The 19612-nt window shown below is 37.2% G+C and overlaps 1 protein-coding gene across 6 annotated transcripts in view; it reads left to right on the top strand.

Annotated features, from left to right (window-relative positions):
• SPATA5 (spermatogenesis associated 5) overlaps nt 1-19612 on the top strand; it is a 157401-nt gene that overhangs the window by 123414 nt on the left and 14375 nt on the right. For all 6 annotated transcript variants that reach the window (XM_032224528.1, XM_032224527.1, XM_032224530.1 and 3 more), the window contains one exon: nt 4362-4526. In XM_032224528.1, the coding sequence (XP_032080419.1) occupies nt 4362-4526 (165 nt within the window). The remainder of the gene's footprint in view (nt 1-4361; nt 4527-19612) is intronic.

The raw sequence follows: 19612 nt of genomic DNA, 5'->3' as shown, positions 1-19612 counted from the left end.
TTTGAAAAAAAAAGTGAAGGAACAGCAACAGATTAAATTGCATATTAGTATCTATTTTTTAAATGGAACTCTGAGTTTTCTTAAATGTATTTAAAATAAACAAATCAATATTATTACATGTAATTTGAAGAAGCATTTTAAACTTGAAGTAAAATGTCCTGAAGATTTAAAAAAGCATGTATTAGTAACTTGAACACCTTTTAAATTCAAAATATGAAACAGTAAGACATTTGAAAACCTGCAATAGGAAAGTGTCAATTCTGTAAATTATAACCTAGTTAGAACCAAGAAGAAAAAGAGTTGGTTAGAGAATTTGAGCACAAATGTGTATAATGATTAATATATTAGATTTGGACTGTGGGTGATGGTGGTGAGAGTCCCATTCAACTGTGGATTGGGTAACTTTGGCTAGTAACAAAAATGCTCAAAATACTTGACTCTATTATTATTGAAAGGATAACTTTAAGAGAGCATTTTTGTTTACTGCCTTAAATACAATAGAAGAGAGAGAGAGAAAGAAAAATGTGAAATTTGATAGTGTTCATCAAATTGACATCCTGTTTTCATGCTTCCTGCACATTGGTCAAAAGGTTGTGTTTAGATAGATTTATGTGAATTGAAGTCTGAAGAGCACCAGGTTGAATTCAGATGCAGAAATCATTTTTATGTTACATTGAGGCAAGCCAAATACATACTTTTTAGATGTTTATCCTTCCAATGCGATGTCAGATTTTATGCATTACAGAAGAAAACTATATTTAATTTATATGTTAGGTATTCATATTCATCTCATGTAAGTTGACCTTTTTGGATTCCCTTCAAAGAAATATCCTCTCCTCCTGAATTGTCAAATCTTGTTGGAACTGCAACTCATCTGTTTCTTTTCTGCTTTATTAATCTTCTGGGTAATATCCATATAAATGTTTATGCCTTGTCTGTGCCTTACAAAGTACTGCTACTTGATATTGCAGATTCTTCCTGAACACCTGCTGTCAAATTCATCATGTCTTTTCTTGTCAGCTTCCACAATGTTTCAGGTCTTGAGCAAGTGTGATATGATTGAAATGTTGTGCAGCCTGATTCTTAAAAAAAGAATTTATATCTATTACTATTTAGAATAATTATTTCTCAACATTACCTCTTGGTCACATATGCCTAACATTCTGTCTCATCTGTAAGATCAGACTTGCTGTAATTCAGTGCTCTCATAGCAATTCCAGGGACATAATTTAGATTCGGACTATTCTTATCCATCCATGGTGCTAAGCACTATTTTGCACAAACATCTCCAGTGCAATTAGTTACTAAAAATACATTAATATCTATTTCTCTAGTGCTAATATAAACTGGTACATTTTGACAATTTAGTTTTGATAAAGGAAAATAACATTTCCAGCTTTGTCATGAAATTTCATGGCATGTAGTTTTTGGATGGGTCTCAATTGTCAGCAGGGACATTATTGACAGGAATAAAATATATTTATAGCTCTAGATTAAACAGGTCTATATAGATGATTGATGAGCTCTCGGGCAAATGTGATACTAGGACCCTTCCAACAAGATTCCATTGAAATTTAAGTGAAGAGATATAAATGAATTACTATTAAAGAGGGATTTAGGCAAGAGATTACACAGTCCAAGGAATAATGAAAAAAAAAAACTCAAAATAATCCCAACCTTGACTTTGATTAGTATATGATGGAGTAAGAAACTTGAACAGGCTTTCAATTTTCTATTATTAAATCAACAACAATAATGCAACATTTCTGGAATCCCCACAGTGTCTGTTGTTTACCTGGCCTGCCTCAAAGGGTTGGCATCAGTGTATCCCAATAAAAGAGAATACATGTAACTCATTGAACTCTGGAGTCCTTGGTACTCTCTGAGCTTGGTTATTTGCTTGCAGATATTTCATTACCCAGTATTATAGGTAATGCTTGTTTCCCAACTATACCATAACAGCCTTTATGCTCTGCTACTGAATTGCAGGTTTTTAGAGATGCTATTGCTGCTGCTGGGTGGGGGGAATCCAAGCACACAATATACTTCTGGAGGGATATTGGATAATACCCAAGGTACTCAAGAATTCCATGCAGCATCTTGATATAACTGTGATCTGACTTAACAATGAAGTGGCAGTTATATCTTCCAGCTTGTTGAGACTTTAAGGAAACATTCTGATGGGCGTCTACACTGTTCTTGTTTAATTTCTTTATGAAAATACGTGTGCTTTTGTTTTAAAAATAACAGGACATCTCTTAGCATGCCACATAGATTTCTTTTTCCACCTGGAAGTGCTCACAATGGACTTTTTAAAGAAACTCAAGGAAGGGTGTTAACTTGATCAATTCTGTGCAGGAAGGAAGGCTTCTTCCTACTATTTTTCAGCATGACTTTCACTGACATGATCAGGCTGGGAAAAGTCTTATTGGCTGAGAGCCCAGGACAACCATGCAATATCTCTAGTCAACTGGAACTCAAACTATACTGCCTAAGGGAAAAGTAGAGCATAAAAAACAATTTGGGTTACATATTATGGCTTAAATGCATTCAGCTGAAAATATATTTAGAAAGTCTAAATCTGCATGCAAGCTATTTTTTAAAAAAATGTCAATGCAATGACAATGAAAAATAATTTTGTTGCATAAATATTAATGATTGAAAATGATCTTTGTTAGCCAATAATATAGCCATGTTTTGGTGTTATTCTAAGGATAAAATAACAGTTTCTATTAGGAATATGGTATGTAATTGAATATGTAGAACTCAAAATTTAACTAACATTCTGTGATCTGTCCAATAAATAGTAGCTTCAAAAGCCGCCTTCTGACTTGAGAGGTGTACCCTTTCTTCTCTAGAGTAACTGATAATTATATTTCCTAACACCCAGCTTAACTTTGTTGAACCCTGTAAATATACTGGTTGACACTTTTGTCTAGGTTGCTGCAGAATCATTGATCTATACTTTAAAATTATGTTTCAACTGGTTCTTTTTCTATCAGCCAATATTTCTAATCTCTCTAGTCAAATCTCACTGGACATCTTGTCAAATATTTTGATGAGGTCTAGTACACAGTGTCCATTACTTTTCTATTGTTCGTTCCTTGTAAGCAATGAATTCTTTTCTAAATGCTCAAAGAATGACTATTTCATAGTTTTGTCATTACATTTTTTGTCATTACATTGCATTGTTTTCTCTGTAAACAATGCTGAACAAGTCAGGCCAGGCTACCAAAATACTTGCCAGGCTATCTCACCTTCTCTACATACTGTCTGAAGCTGAATGGAAGAACACCATCTGAAATAGAAACACCGATCAATACTATCAGTATATACAGCCAAGATATTGCAATGGACGTAGACTGAACAAACTATCGTATCACCAGTAGGGGGAAAATAATGAAAACTGAAGTAATCAAGATGATCTATAGAAATAATATCAAGAATATGCATAAAGAACATTACTATAAATAGCTGGGCATCCTTCAAGCTAACAACATCAAGCATACTGAAGTCAAAAAGAAGTTTTGTAATGAATATATTTTCTGAGTGAAAAATATAAAGCCCAAACTGTGTGAAATATCATCAAAGCAATTAACAACTGGGCAATTCCAGTCATTCTAAGTAAAAATCTGGAACAGTAGATTGGAGTCAAGCAGAACTAGAAGCCTTGGATACCAAGATCAGAAAAATGATGACAATGAATTATGCCCTTTAAGCATGCAGTAACATTTACAGACTCTATTTACCATGGAATTTGGGTAGGTGTGGAATTCACCAGCCACCTAAAGAACCAAAAGGACATTTGAAGAATATCTAAGGACGGTGAAGAAGTTGCATTGAAACTAGAGACAGAAGGACTAATTCTGGTTGCATAACACCACGCCCTAAGAATAAGAGCATACAAAGCGAGAATTTAGAAGGTAGTAACATGCAGAAAATGCTGTCCTAGAAAAGAAGCTGAAGAAACAGTGAATTGCTTACTTACTGCAATAAGAGTGCACAAACTACCATACTAATAGTATGAGAAAGAAGCGATGATGCATTGGAATATCTGCAAAAAATGCAATTTGCCAGGAAGTAAAAACTGGTGGACTGCAAAAATAGACAGTGATAAAAATGAAGAAGCTGCAGAGCTCTAGGGCTTTATTATACAGTAGTATTCAAAGAAACACCTGCCACATAAGAGCCCTTGTGTATTTTATTTTGTATCATTTTGGCTTTAAGCTACATTCTATGTATTACAGAAGTATTTATTTTAAAGTGAATACTACTTTTATAAGTAGTATATAAGTATTCATTTTATTTGTTAACCTTTTCTGGTCTATTAATAAGCCTTCTTTATGACTTTGTTACTATAGGCATTGATACGACCTGGTCGATTCGACAGAATTATATATGTTCCTTTGCCTGATGAAGCCACTCGCAGAGAAATCTTTAAAATTCAGTTTTGCCATATGCCAATATCTTCTGAGGTCAGTTTGGATGAGCTTGTCATACAAACCAAAAAGTATTCGGGAGCAGAGGTAATATTTTTCTTAAATGAAAACTTGAAATTCATCACTATCTGTTGTGCTTTGTACTTTATTGTGTTCTTCCTTGTAATACAGTGAATTAAACGGATATTTCTACATTCACAAATTGTTGTAAAATCTACTATCTCTTGATCAGCATAACCCCAGCTTTTCCCATTATCTTTAAGGAACTGCCATTTATGTGAAGGGCATTTCCATATAGCAGTTACTAAAAACATAATACAAAAATGCTGTATGTACGCAAAGCTTTGTTCTGTGAGTTCAGTGCATATGCTAGTGTCCATAGTTTTTGCATAAATTCTTCAGTGGGGAGTGAATAACTTTAATCACTTTTTCAAACATCCAAATGTGACATTTATGTTTTCAGACTGTTGCAGGCCTACAACGAAGAATAATCTCCTTACAAAGAAAAAGCTAAATAAAAAGGATGGGCTAAAGAAAAAGCTTAAAAAGTTTTTAAATGTTGGTATTTTGCAAGTGTAGAATTTTTACCCTTGTTTAAACATTTCACATACAAAAAAATACCACCAGTGTTTATTTTTATATCAATGAATATATGTTTAAAACTAGAGCCTTCTGATTTAATTAATAACTATTTGGAATATTTGAATAATTGAATATTTCCAGGTTTCAAATATTTGATTTTCTTTTTTTTTAAATGCAACTTGCATTATAAGATATCCAGATATAAATATTTTAGAAGCACATAATTTGCAACAGAAAAAAATCAAGCAAGGAGAAACCTCATATATCCTGAACAAGTTTAAACAATAAATATACAAACCTTTCAGTGTAGATAATATTCTAGTCTTTGTGAAATATTGGTCTGAAAGGGATTGACCATGGAATGCTAATTCAAAGAGGTGTCTCTTAAAACCAGCCATAACTTTTTGTCAGGTTTGCACAGAAGTTATAAAAATGACAGGCTGTTTTAACAAAAATCAATGAAGTGCTGTGCTCCTGCTCACATGAAATCTGAAGTACCACTTCTGAATTGTTTTCAAAGTATGCATAGCCCTACTGCACATCTTTTTAAAAATAATAAAACTGCCAATATTATTTTATTGAAATAATTAATACTGTTCTTGATAATTTTAGTCAGATGTTTTTAAAATTAAATTTTAGGAAGATTGGTATAATAGTGCGGCTTGGTTATTATTCATGGTACACAAGAGTGAAAGTGATGCAACTTGAGTGTATATTTCAGTACATTGTTTGCATTCTCTGTCACCCATATGAATGATTACCTAACAAAGAAGATATATTAGGTATAAACTACCAGAATTGTTACTGAGAAGATAAATCAGCATTTCCAACTCAATGTATGGAAATGTATCGTGTGTCCTGACTTGGAAAATATCTAGTAAGCTAAGTAAAAGCAACTAAAGCTCTAGTAAATAAAGGAATTATGGTTATTTTATAATCAACACAATTTATTTTGAGAATAATTTAGTATAATCACATTTATAGCCAGAAAATAATAAAAAAGAATGCTTATAGAAACAAATAAAGATAAAAGAAAAATTGTAACACTTTGATTATTTATGTTCTGATTATGTATTTGTAAATACTTAACAGAAACTTTATTTCATTTCATTTCATTTCATTTATTAAGATTTATAGGCTGCCCTTCTCCCTGAGGGGACTCAGGGCGGCTTACAATCACAGGGAAGGGGGTGCAATGATAAAGACAAACAATAAGTGAACAAAATAAAATAGTAAAACACAACTTGCATACAACAGTCAACACTCGGGCGGGTAATTTAAGAACTTATTTAAGAGCTTTAAACACTGTCCTATTAAGGGAAGACTATTGTTGGAAAATGCAGAAAGGGTATAGTACCCCAAAGTGTCCTGAAAGTCATTTGTACTGTTCCCAGTTGAATTAGGAATATTTAGATTTCTGCTTAATTGACTCACTTCCCTGATCCATTAAACATTTTAACATGCCATTATATAGGTTAGGTGGCACTGGACTGTATCATGATGGGGTCAAGATTACTGTTCTGTTCTCATTAAAAGGAAAATCCATTTGCCATAACTATTTTCCAAGACAGCCCCACCCCTTAAGTCTAGCATGTTAGGAGGGGAAATCTATGCTCTTGTTTAGCTTGTGGACTGTTGTATCTCATTAGCTACTCATACAGTAAATGCTTGAGATATAATGCTATTACAAGTTATTTTGCATTTTTTTCGAATGGATGGAAGTTATTATATATCGATACACTTTCAAAGAAATTAAGGTGTTTTTACTTTCCTGAATTTTCCAGAATGAATATTTTAAAATCTATTTTCTATTCATCAATACAGTGTTTCCTTTTTTCAAATTTCATGAATGAATTTCATTTCTATCAACTACAGCTTTGATAATTAAAAATAGTAAGCCATTTGAGTGTAGTGCAAATTCAGGAAAAAATGCCTATGAACATAAAATTAAAAGCACTGCACATATCAAATACGTGTATAACTGAAATATATAGATACTTCATCTTTTAAAATAATTTTTATATGCTATCAGAATGCTTGCTGATCAATAATGTAAAGAGTGATTATTATGTATCCTAACTCTTTTTGAATTAACACTAGAAATATGCTTGATTAAAGTAGAAGGTAAGAGAATGCCAAAAATTGACATAAAAATGTTTTCAGAAATACAGTACAGTGTGACCACCACAGTCATTTATGTGGGTGAGATGGGCAGTGTATAAATTAATTAATTAAATAAATAAATAACCAATGAATAATTTTATAGATTAGCTAAAATAACTTTCTTCAACTTTGACTGTTGACTTACAAAGTGGCTCCTGAGCAGTCCCCTAAATGCACATTTATTTACTTATTTATTTGTTTATTAAATTTATATGGTACCCATTCAGAGCTACTGGGTGGCTTACAATGAAAAGCGTCAAATTCAATTCACATAGCCAAAAGTTTTTAGATTAGAATAACAGAGTTGGAAGGGACCTTGGACGTCTTCTAGTCCAATACCCTGCTTAGGCAGGAAACCCTACACCACTTCAGACAAATGGTTATCCAATCTCTTCTTAAAAACCTCCAGTGTTGGACCATTTACAACTTCTGGAGGCAAGTTGTTCCACTAATTAATTGTTCTGACTGTCAGGAAATTTCTCCTTAGTTCTAGGTTGCTTCCCTCCTTGATTAATTTCCAGCCATTCTTCTTTTCCTACCCTCAGGTGCTTTAGAAAATAGCTTGACTCCCTCTTCTTCGTGGCATCCCCTAAGATATTGGAACACTGCAACATCACCCCTAGTCCTTCTTTTCATCAAACTAGACATACCCAGTTCCAGCAATCGTTCTTTTTTAGCTCCAGTCCCTAATCATCTTTGTTTCTCTTCTCCGCAGTCTTTCTAGAATCTCAACATCTTTTTTACACCATGGTGACCAAAATTAGATGCAGTGTTCCAAGTGTGGTCATACCAAGTCATTATAAAGTGATATTAACACTTCATAGGATCTTGATTCTATCCCTGTTTATGCAGCCTAGAATTGTATTGGGTTTTTTTTGCCAGCTGCTACACACTGCTGGCTCATTTAAATGATTGTCCACTAGGACTCCAAGATCTGTCTCACAGTTACTATTATTGAGCAAGGTACCACATATACTGTACCTGTGCATTTTATTTTTCTTGCCTAAATGTCGAAACTTACTTTTTTCACCATTGAATTTCATTTTGTTAGATAGCGCCCAATGTTCAAGTCTGTCAAGATTCTTCTGTATCTTAAGCCTATCTTCTGAAGTGTTAGCTATTCTTGATAGCTTGGTGTTGTCTGTCAATTTGATGAGTTCCCCATCTATCCCCTCATCCAACTAATTGATGAAGACATTGAAGAGCACTGGGCCTAAAACAGAGCCTTGGGGTATCCCACTGCATACTTTCCTCCATGTAGATGCAGTTCCATTGAGGGCTACACGTTGAGTGGGTTGGTTGGTCAGACAAAAGCTAAATATGTCATTGAAATGCACAGATATAATCAAGCTGTCTTGGAAACTTATTTTGAATTTATAGTTTTCTACCTCCATAGTCAATGATGGCACACTAATAGTTTACCTAAGTATCTTCTGGTAATGTTATACTATAATGTTATACTTTCCCCCCAATGTTGATGAAGTCAATTTTTTCCATCCAGATGACATACACATGTATAAATATAGACATAGAAACAGATGTGCACACACAAATCTTTATTTCCATATACGTTCTTTATATCCTGTTTCTTTAAGATGCTTCATTTGCATTAATGTTGTATGGAGAGCAAGGACAGAAAATAGAAGTTGATATTTTTTTCACCATCTTTTGCTTGTATGCATGTGTATGTACATAAAAATTACATATAAAATATGCGGGAGAGGAAACTGCATTTTGTCACTTACCACCTACAAAAAAAAAGAAAGTAGCTTTCTGCCACTCAGTTGTGCTCCCATTGCTTTCCCCTTCCACGTAGGGCATGTCAAATTTTTCAACTTTCAATTTCCAAACATTAGGGGTGTTCCAAAGTTGTGACATACCTTGGGAATTGTAAAGATATTTTGGTTACTTTAATATAATTTAGATGTGCTTGGTAAGTAACTACACAAATATCATAACTTTTTAACATTTTTTTTGTTTCATTGTTCCAGTCTTCCCTAGGGCCATGCCTCCTAAATTGTTCTCTTCTTGGCAATGGTTTATAGTAAAGAAAAAAACATGTTGCTTTTTACAAGCAGTTAGGAATTTAATTCTGGAAGGAAATCAAAAGCCTTTTACAAAACTGAAATTGTTTTGTTTCTTCAGTTTTAAAAATATGTTCTAAGCCAGTGGTAGTTAACCTGGTCCCTACTGCCCACTAGTGGGCGTTCCAGCTTTCATGGTGGGCGGTAGGAGTTTTGTCCGATACTGAAGCACTTTCCTTTTTTTTCAGGTTACGTAAGTGAAACTAAATGGCACTATAGTGCGACCGCAAACAAAAGAGCCTCGCCCCAGAATAGCTCTCCCCCCACATCACCCAGCTGTAACAGACAAGCAGAACTGGTAGCCGATGTCCCCCCCAACCCAATCCATGATGCGTGAGAGGCATGCACAGATGATGATACATGGCACAGGCTCTTTTGTTTGCGGTCGCACTGGTCAGTACGCAGTTAGATTTGTGAGAGTGAGAATGTGCCTACAGCTTTAAACAAAATATTGTGAAATATTGTGAGCCCATGTCTCAAAAAAAGAAATACGCTTGTGGCTATTTGCCGGAATATCTGAAGATGGGTTTCATAGAATCTGTTGTAAATAAACCACATCCAATGTGTTTATTGTGTCGTAAAACATCCAACGAGGCAATGAAGCCAAGTCAATTGCGAGAAGCTCTTTCTACAAAGCATCCAAATGATAAGGACAAGCCCATTGAATATTTTCAGGAAATATATAAAAAATTTCAAAATCATTCAACAATCGTTGCATCATTTAAAAAACAACAAGCAGCGCATGAAGATGGATTAATTGCCGCTTATCGCATTTCACAATTAATTGCAAAAGTGGTAAAAGTTATAATATTGGAGAAACTGTAATAATACCCTTTATAAAAGAATCTATCTCAACAGTAATGCATCAGGATATACCTGAAATTTTAAAAAGGTTGCACCTAAGTTATAGCACAGTAAAGCGACGAATTGAAAAAATGGCAGTTAATGTTGAAAAAAACCTCATAAGTATTCTCCAAAACTCTTCAATTGGACGAGTCTACCATTGTGGATAATAATGCTTTATTGATGGCATATGTACGTTATTTTGATGAAAATAATACATTATGAGAAGAAATGCTATTTGCAATAAATCTCATTACAGATACAAGAGGATTATCGATATTTAATATATTCTGTGAAATCATACTTTACAAAAAAAATTGAATAATATTGTTGCATGCGCTACTGATGGAGCACCATCAATGGTAGGTCGCTATCATGGATTTGTTGCTTATTTGAAGGAAGAAGTGCCAAATGTTTTATGTATTCATTGTGTGGTGCACAGACAACATCTTGTAGCAAAACATCTAAGTACAAGTCTCCATTCATCATTAACTATAATAATTTGAGCCGTAAACAAGATCAAATCCAATGCAAAAAATGATAGAATGTTTCGACAGCTTTGTCAGGACAATAATTAAAATTTTATTATGTTACTTTTGCACACAGAAGTTCAGTGGCTGTCAAAGGGTATGTCTTTGGCTCATTTTGTAGCATTATATGATAGTGTCATACAATTTTTTGAAAGTAATAATGAGACCAATCTGTGTCAACAGTTAAAAACAATAAAGAATGATGCCTTTTATTTGGCAGATATTTTCAAGAGATTTAATGATGACAATTTGCAGCTCCAAGGAGCTAATAAAACTCTTATAGGTTGCCAAAGTATTGTCTCATTATTTATTGACAAACTTGAACTACTTCGTTATAATCTATTGAAGGGAGAATTTCATCAGTTTCCTGAATTATCATCTATAAAAGATGATGTAACTCCAGAGGATATTGACAGATTCAGTAGCAACCTCAACGAACTTAAATTGGACATGGAAAAACAATTTGAAGATATAGTATTTTGAAATTGAAGGTGTATGACTGGATGAAAAATCCTTTTACCGCAAATATTGAAGCGGCTGATGCAACTTGCCAAGCAGAACCGTTAGAAATTAGATATGATGAAGAAAGTAAACATAAATTCGATAGTGGTGGATATGAAAACCTATGGCAAAATTAAAAAAAAATGCCTGTCTTATATCCAAATATGTGGAAAATGATATTCAGTTTATTGATACCTTTCCCTACCTCATATCTTTTGGAATTAGGCTTTAGTGCTGTTAATCATATTATGACCAAAGAAAGAAATCGCCTGAATATTTCTGAAAGAGGAGACCTTCATTTGTTCCTTACAAAAATTGAGCCAGATATCCAGTATTTAGTTTCACAGCATCAGCCTCAGGGATCTCATTAATAATTTAATTAATTAATTAATTAATTAGAGAGCCGAGGTGGCGCAGTGGTTAAATGCAGCACTGCAGGCTACTTCAGCTGACTGCAGTTCTGCAGTTTGGCTGTTCAAATCTCACCGGCTCAGGGTTGACTCAGCCTTCCATCCTTCCGAGGTGGGTAAAATGAGGACCCGGATTGTTGTTGGGGGCAATATGCTGACTCTGTAAACCGCTTAGAGAGGGCTGAAAGCCCTATGAAGCGGTATATAAGTCTAACTGCTATTGCTATTGCTAATTAAATGTAATTTCATCAGACTTCATGCTTCTATGTATGCAAGTATAAATAAAAAGATAGATTTAACTACAATAAGTTGTTTTATAAAGATTTATTCTGCCAAACTTAGCGAAATTCCGACATAAAGTATTTCGTAAGTAATTATTATTATATGCTTTAACTTGCTGTAACTATGCTTTATAAATTTTATAAAGTAAAGTTACTTCCCTACTTTATAAATCACCATTACTGTGGAACCGGTGGGCGGTTAGAAAATTTTACTACTAACAGAGATACAAAAGTGGGCGGTAGGTATAAAAAGGTTGACTAACCCTGCTCTAAGCAAACCTGTTCTTACAAATTAATTGTAGTAATTAATCAAATTATATTATAATAAAACACTATTGAAATCAAAATATATTGATTTTGATCATGTGTCAAAGTTGTTGTTGTACCTTATGACCACATAGATAGTATTTCTCCTTGAAGATCCATTTATAATTTGAATAATTATCCATATTTTGAACTTTTAGTCCTTCCAACAGTGCACTCATTGACACTGAAACTGAGTCAATCCATCTACTATTTGTAGTGTTCTTCTCTTTCTACCATTTTTCCTAGCATTAGTAGAATAAAATTTGAGACTGGTCAGTTGTGCTTTGAGTGAGAACTCTGGGCTGGTTTGTTCCGTGATTAATCCATTTGATTACAAATTTATTGAAGATTACTATAATTATTATTGCCATCTTTATAATCTTCATAAACCATCAGAGCATTACAATTTTAGTTATCGGATACCAAAATGAAATGAACTGTTTAAAATATCAATTTCAATAAAGCATACATATGTAGCAAATAAACTCAGCCTAATTCCATCAGTGTTTCTTCTTAATTTTACAAATTAAGATTGTACAGTTTACAACTACACAGATTAAATCCAATTAGAACTTGATATCTACTACATATATCTTAAATTGTTGGTGATTTATATAATATGTTAAAATTACATATTGCTGTGTGGGATCTTGCATCATAAAAATCTGGTTTAGGTAAAACTTTTTGCTTGCAAAACCTGTATGTGCTTGAGATTGTAGCCAGCTAAGGGAAAGGGAAAAGAAGTAGAATCAAAGACTAAAAGAGGGAGCCCAGAAAAACAGCAAAATCTTAGAAGAGTCTTAGAAAGATTGGAAAGAATATGATTGACTACCACTCAGCACAACTAGAATAGTAAAAATCATTTAATAATGTGCTGGTTCCTATATCTTTTCAATATATTTTATTGTTTTGATATTCTTTAGTTTTGATTTGAATCTAAATGAAAATAGTTATTACCTGCATAATTCAATGTCACTGAAGTGGCCTTTCTATTGCTTCTGTTTTTGCAATCTAATTTAATAACCTGAGATATTGGAATTATTATTTGTCACTTCTCATTAAAAATTTTACCCATAAAAAGTATTACATGGATACCAGCATACATGTTCTACTGAGTTGTTACTTGGCATTAAGTAGATTTAAATTATAACTACCTGAAGACATATTTTGTTAGGATATTTATTCCAAACAATCCTAGTTAGGAACACATTGTGCTGTCCTACTTGCATTTCTAGTTCTGTGCCAGTTAATCGAAACTGATGTTAGATGACATAGCTTTATTTATTTGTATGCCGCCCTTTTCCCTGGGGGGACTCAGGGCGGCTCACAATTCAAAAAGGGGGGGGAGACAAACAGTAGACAATACAACATGTTAAAAAAGAGCACAACAGTCACACAGTTCGGGTGGGGCTACAATCTTAACCCCAGGCCAGCCGGGACAGCCAGATCTTTAAAGCGGCGCGGAAGGACTGGAGGGTGGTGAGGGTCCGAATCTCCACGGGGAGTTCGTTCCAAAGGGTCGGAGCAGCCACCGAGAAGGCTCTCCTCCGGGTAGTTGCCAGTCTGTACTGGCTGGAAGATGGAATTCGGAGGAGGCCTAATCGATGCAATCGTATCGGTCTAGTGGAGGTAATTGGCAGTAGGCAGTCTCTCAAGTACCCAGGCCCACTACCATGAAGGGCTTTATAGGTGATAAGTAGCACCTTGAAGCGCACCCGGAGATCAACAGGTAGCCAGTGCAGCTCGCGGAGGATAGGTGTTACGTGGGTGAAGCGAGGTGCACCCACAATCGCTCGCGCGGCCGCATTCTGGACTAGCTGAAGTCCCGAATGCTCTTCAAGGGCAGCCCCATGTAGAGCACATTGCAGTATTCCAGCCTAGAGGTCACAAGGGCACGAGTGACTGTTGTGAGGGCCTCCCGGTTCAGGTAGGGACGCAACTGGTATACCAGGCGAACCTGGGCAAATGCCCCCCTGGTCACAGCTGACAAATGATGTTCGAAGGTCAGCTGTGGGTCCAGGAGGACTCCCAAGTTGCGAACCCTGTCTGAGGGGCGTATAATTTGACCCCCCAGCCTGAGAGATGGAACACTTGGCCAATTCGCGGGAGGGAAACACAGCAGCCACTCGGTCTTTTTTGGATTGAGCACAAGCTTGTTGACCCCCATCCAGTCTTTAACAGCCTCCAGACCCTGGCTCATCACATCCATCGCTTCGTTGAGTTGGCACGGGGCGGACAGATACAACTGAGTATCGTCCGCATATTGATGGTATTTTATCCTGTGCCGTCGAATGATCTCACCCAGCGGTTTCATGTAGATGTTGAAAAGAAGGGGGGACAGGACCGAACCCTGCAGCACCCCATACGTTAGGGGGCTAGGGGTCGATCTCTGCTCCCCAACTAACACCGACTGCGACCTGTCCGAGAGGTAAGAGGACAACCACTGTAAAACAGCGCCTCCCACCCCCACCTCCTGCAGTCGTCGCAGAAGGATACCATGGTCGATGGTATCGAAAGCCGCCGAGAGGTCAAGGAGCACCAGGATGGAGGCGTGGCTTCCATCCCTGGCTCTCCAAAGATCATCGGTCAACGCGACCAAAGCGGTTTCTGTGCTGCAGCCAGGTCTGAAGCCAGACTGGAATGGATCGAGATAACTGGCTTCCTCCAAGGACCGCTGGAGCTGAAAGGCCACCACCTTCTCAACAACCTTCCCCACAAAGGGGAGGTTGGAGACTGGACGATAGTTATTTAAAATAGCTGGATCCAAGGATGGTTTCTTCAGGAGGGGTCTCACCACCGCCGCCTTTAAAGCGGGGGGAAAGACCCCCTCCCGTAGAGAGGCAGTAACAACTGCCTGGATCCAGCCTCGTGTCACCTCACTGCTGTTTACAACCAGCCAGGAGGGGCACGGGTCCAGCACACATGTGGAGGCACCTACAGCTCTCATCGCCTTGTCCACATCCTCAGGGGTAACAGCTTGAAACTCAACCCAGCGATGGCTTACCAGATCATCCCTTAGTGCCTCGGCTGGTTCTGCAGGATTGGAGTCCAGGTCCGCCCGGAACCGAGCAACCTTGTCTGCGAGGAATTGGATGTAGTCCTCAGCCCTGCCCTGCAGCGGATCACCCGTATCCCTCCTGTTTAGGAGGGAACGGGTTATCCTAAATAGGGCGGCTGGGCGCGACTCAGCAGATGCAACCAGAGAGGCAATATGTGTTCTCTTAGCCAACCTAATTGCCCGAACGTAATCTCTGGTGTAGGTTGTCAAAAATGCTCGGTTCGATTCGGATTTACTGGACCTCCATAAGTGCTCTAGGCGTCTCCTTTGGCGCTTCATCTCCCGGAGTTCCTCAGTAAACCAAGGAACCCTCCAGGATCCACTGCCTCGGAGCGGCCGTAGAGGCGCAATCCGGTTAAGAGACTTCGTCGCTGCCAAATTCCAGGCAGCAACCAGAGTCTCCGCCGGACTGCGGGCGAGAGTATCAGGAATAACCCCAAGCTCCGTCTGGAACCCCAAAGGGTCCATAAGTCGCCTGGGGCGGAACCACCTGGTCGGTTCCTCCTCCCTACAGTGGGGGTTTGGTCTCCGAAAGTCAAGCCTCAATAGGTAGTGGTCTGACCATGACAGGGGCAAGATCTCGCTACCCCTCAGACCAAGATCACAATTCCACTGCTCCGAGAGGAATACGGGGTCAAGCGTGTGACCCGCTGAGTGGGTTGGTCCTCGGATTACTTGGGTCAAGCCCATGGTTGTCATGGAAGCCATGAACTCCTGCGCTCCATCAGAGTGTTCACCGAGCGAAGGCAAATTGAAATCCCCCAGAACCATAAGTCTGGGGAACTCAACTGCCAGCTCGGCTATCGACTCGAGGAGCGAGGGGAGGGCTGCTGCAACGCAGTTAGGAGGCAGGTACGTTAGCAGCAGGCCCACTTGACCCTTGAGGTCCAATTTCACCAGCAGGGACTCACACCCGACAAGCTCCGGAGCAGGGATCCTACGAGGTGCTAGAGACTCTCGGATAACAATGGCCACACCCCCACCCCTTCCCTTAGCTCTCGGCTGATGGAGCACCTGAAAACCCTCTGGGCACATCTCTACGAGGGGAACTCCTCCCTCCGGGCCCAGCCAGGTCTCAGTAATACATGCCAGGTCTGCCCTCTCGTCTAAAATTAAGTCCCGAACGAGAGGAGCTTTATAAACTACAGACCTGGCATTTAGCGCCAGCAGCCTGAGGCCAGGGTCCTGATTACTCACACCACCTGGCCTTGGAGTGGGGCTCATAGGGCCGGAAGGAGGGATCTCTGTGACGTAGCGAGCCCTCCTTCCCCGGTAATGGCCTGCCCTAAAGTCCCCGCCATATCTGCCCCTCCCTGTCATATTAAAATACAACAAAGATAGAAGTAAAAATCTGGAGACTATGAAAAATAGGACATCCAGAAAGATTTTAATTCATGTTGGATGATTCCAAGGGTCTGAGTACTTTGATGTATTTTGAATGTTATTTGTCTTTTATTTGCATTCTACCATTTATATGTAGAAATTTTTGATAGTGTCATCTTGGCCAAAATCACTAGGTGACTCAGCAGTGCTGTAAATTGCAGGCCCAAAATGTGAACACATGACCACAGGAGTGTGTGCGGCCATCATAATTCTGAAAATGGTCATAGGTTTTGGTGCCAGGTTCAAGTCCAAAGATGACACAGTGAAATCCAAAGAAGTCCAGGACTTTATTTGCTTATACCTAAGCTATACTGGTAGTCCCCCATTCATTTAGTGATTGTTTGAAGTTACAAGGGCACTGAAAATAGTGACTTATGACAGATTTTCACACAACTGTTGCATCATCTCCATGGTCACCTGATCAAAATTCAAATGCTTCATATTTATGATATGAAGGCTCATGTGATCACCTTTTGCAACTTCTGATAAGCAAAGTCAATGAGGAAGCTAGAATCACTTAACAATACTGTTACTAACTTAAAACTTAACAACTGTGGCAAGAAATGTCATAAAATAGGACAAAACTCACATAACTGTCTCGCTTAGGAACAGAAATGTGGGGGTTTGATTGGGTTGTAAATCGAGGACTACCTTTAACCTTCTAATTAAATAGATATACCCTGGGAGATTCTAGAGTAGCTTCCCTAAAATTCTTCCTACCTCCCAAATTACATTCCATTTATTTTGGGCTTCTGTCTGGAATGTATTGCCTCCTCTGTGGGAAATCGTGATGCTCTTGCTAGAATTCCCCCTTCCTGTTCCAGCTGCACATTCCATCACATTGGAATGTCTTGTATAACTTTGCAGGATCATTAAGTGATAGGTCATAAATCAAGGACTACCTGTATTCCATCTTATAAAGCTACGTTGTCAATTCTAGCTGAAATTAGTATGTGTGTTTATACACACATACCTGTGAGAGCAGATTTGCCACAAGTAAGGATGCTCCTTTTTAAACTATTGGCAGAAGAATTTTCATCAGTAAATACCTATATTTTTCAGAATGTCATAATTCTGATAATTACTTCTAGATGAAGTAAACCAGTGACATAACCACTGACTTTTACTTTATCTTCTTTAGTGAAATAGATGTGTCATTTTGCAATTTATTTTGTAATTTGTGTTGTTTCAGGTATCTTTTCAAATCAGGTTCACTTTGTTGATTGATAGTGTGAGGTACAATATTACCTCATTGTCCTTGACTTATATTTAAATAACACAGGTTTGTACATCACATTCCTGATATATTTTGATAATACAAAGTATTTTGAGATCTTGCATGTCCTGTTTGCTTCTGACAAAACCTAAAGTTTGCTGTAATTTTTTTATGCCTTTGAGTCAACGTTGACTTCTGGCAACTGTCCAGATTAGTCCCTGCAGTTTTCCTGGCAAGATTTTTGGGAAGTAGTTTGCCATTGTTTCCTCACACTGAAAGAGTGTGTCTGACCCAAGGTCACCTAGTGATCATTTAGACATATCCTAAATGTCAATGTTAGGTGTCAACATCATGTGATTGTGAATTACTTTTACTACAGGTAGAAATTACTGCATAGATATTCCCAATGAGCCAAAAAAATGCTGAATTATTCTTCACTTATTTATTTGTTATATGAATGGGCAGTGAAATAGGGAATTAAAGGAAATAGAAAATTAAACAATTTGAACTGATCTGAGATAGAACACTACATGAATGCATGACAACAATGGCCATTCACACTTCCTAAACATATAATGATGGAGAGGAAATGTATGCTAAATAGAAAATAACAAGAGGAAGAAGGGTTAGGTTTTCCTAGCCATTTTTTAAAATAATCTTCTACATGGAAGGAATCACCTGATATATGTATTATTATTATTAATAACTGTTCTCCAAATGAAATTTCAATTTCTAATGTTTATCTTTGTTTAATTATACTAAATATTTGGACATCAATTGGTTTATGTAGTTAATAATGGGTTTATTATTAGTTTAATAAAATGAAAAAAATATTAATATTGAATCACTCTAGGTTTTTCTTTCTTTCACAAATTAAGTATTAGACATTTTTAAAATATAGCTGATATGTTTAACTTTTAAAGTAAAAACAGATGGCACATGCTTAAATAGAAATGTTTTATTTTCAGAAAGCAATGTTTAATTTTAATACTTTGGCTGAACAAAACTATCCTCTTTGCAACAAAAATAGTAAAATATTGGCATGATGACTGGTGACTGCTAAATACCTTGTTACTATATGACTAAAATAATCACTCAGGATGGTATTCACTTACCTCCCTACCGGTTCGCAAATGGGAGCGCTCAGCCTTCTGCTTTGGCTTGAAAACATGCCTAAATGGGATGGCACAGAGCTGGGGCGGGTGGGCAGGTCCACCCGCAATTTTCACTACCAGTTCGGGTGAACCGGTTCAAAGCGGCAGAATACCACCTCTCCTCAGGAGACTTTTTGCACTTTTACATACCCAGTTGTCCATATAGCCCTGAAAATGTCCAGAGTTCATCTCACTAACATTTACTGCATAGCACTCTTTCCCCCATTTAAATCACTCTTAAAACCCCTTTTATATGAGACTATAAGAGTATAAAACATAAGAAATAATATACTTAAACCAGATACAATAAATATAAATGGATATTTAAATAAACCTAGATATTTGCCAAGCTGAAACTATATAATCTGTTTGATCACTTTCCTAGGGCTCCTGCTTTGAAATTGTTACTTAGCCACAATGGAGACATGTATATGCAAGTATTTCATTTGATTTTCACTTAATTTAAGCCACTTTATGATTGCTTCTGCTAACTTCCCATCCTCTTAATTTTTTATTTTTAATGGCAGTTTTGATCTAGTATGCATGCACACAGGCAGACAGACAGACAGACAGACAGACACTCAAACAAAACATACTGCATTTGTTTTAACTTGTATAAGTTTCAGGGATCTTCTTACTGATCCTTACAGGAATATAGATCA

The sequence above is a fragment of the Thamnophis elegans genome, chromosome 9 (genome assembly GCF_009769535.1).
Source record: "Thamnophis elegans isolate rThaEle1 chromosome 9, rThaEle1.pri, whole genome shotgun sequence".
Taxonomy (NCBI): domain Eukaryota; kingdom Metazoa; phylum Chordata; class Lepidosauria; order Squamata; family Colubridae; genus Thamnophis; species Thamnophis elegans.
Note: the sequence above shows the minus strand (reverse complement) of the source record. Positions and strands in the feature narration are given on the sequence as shown.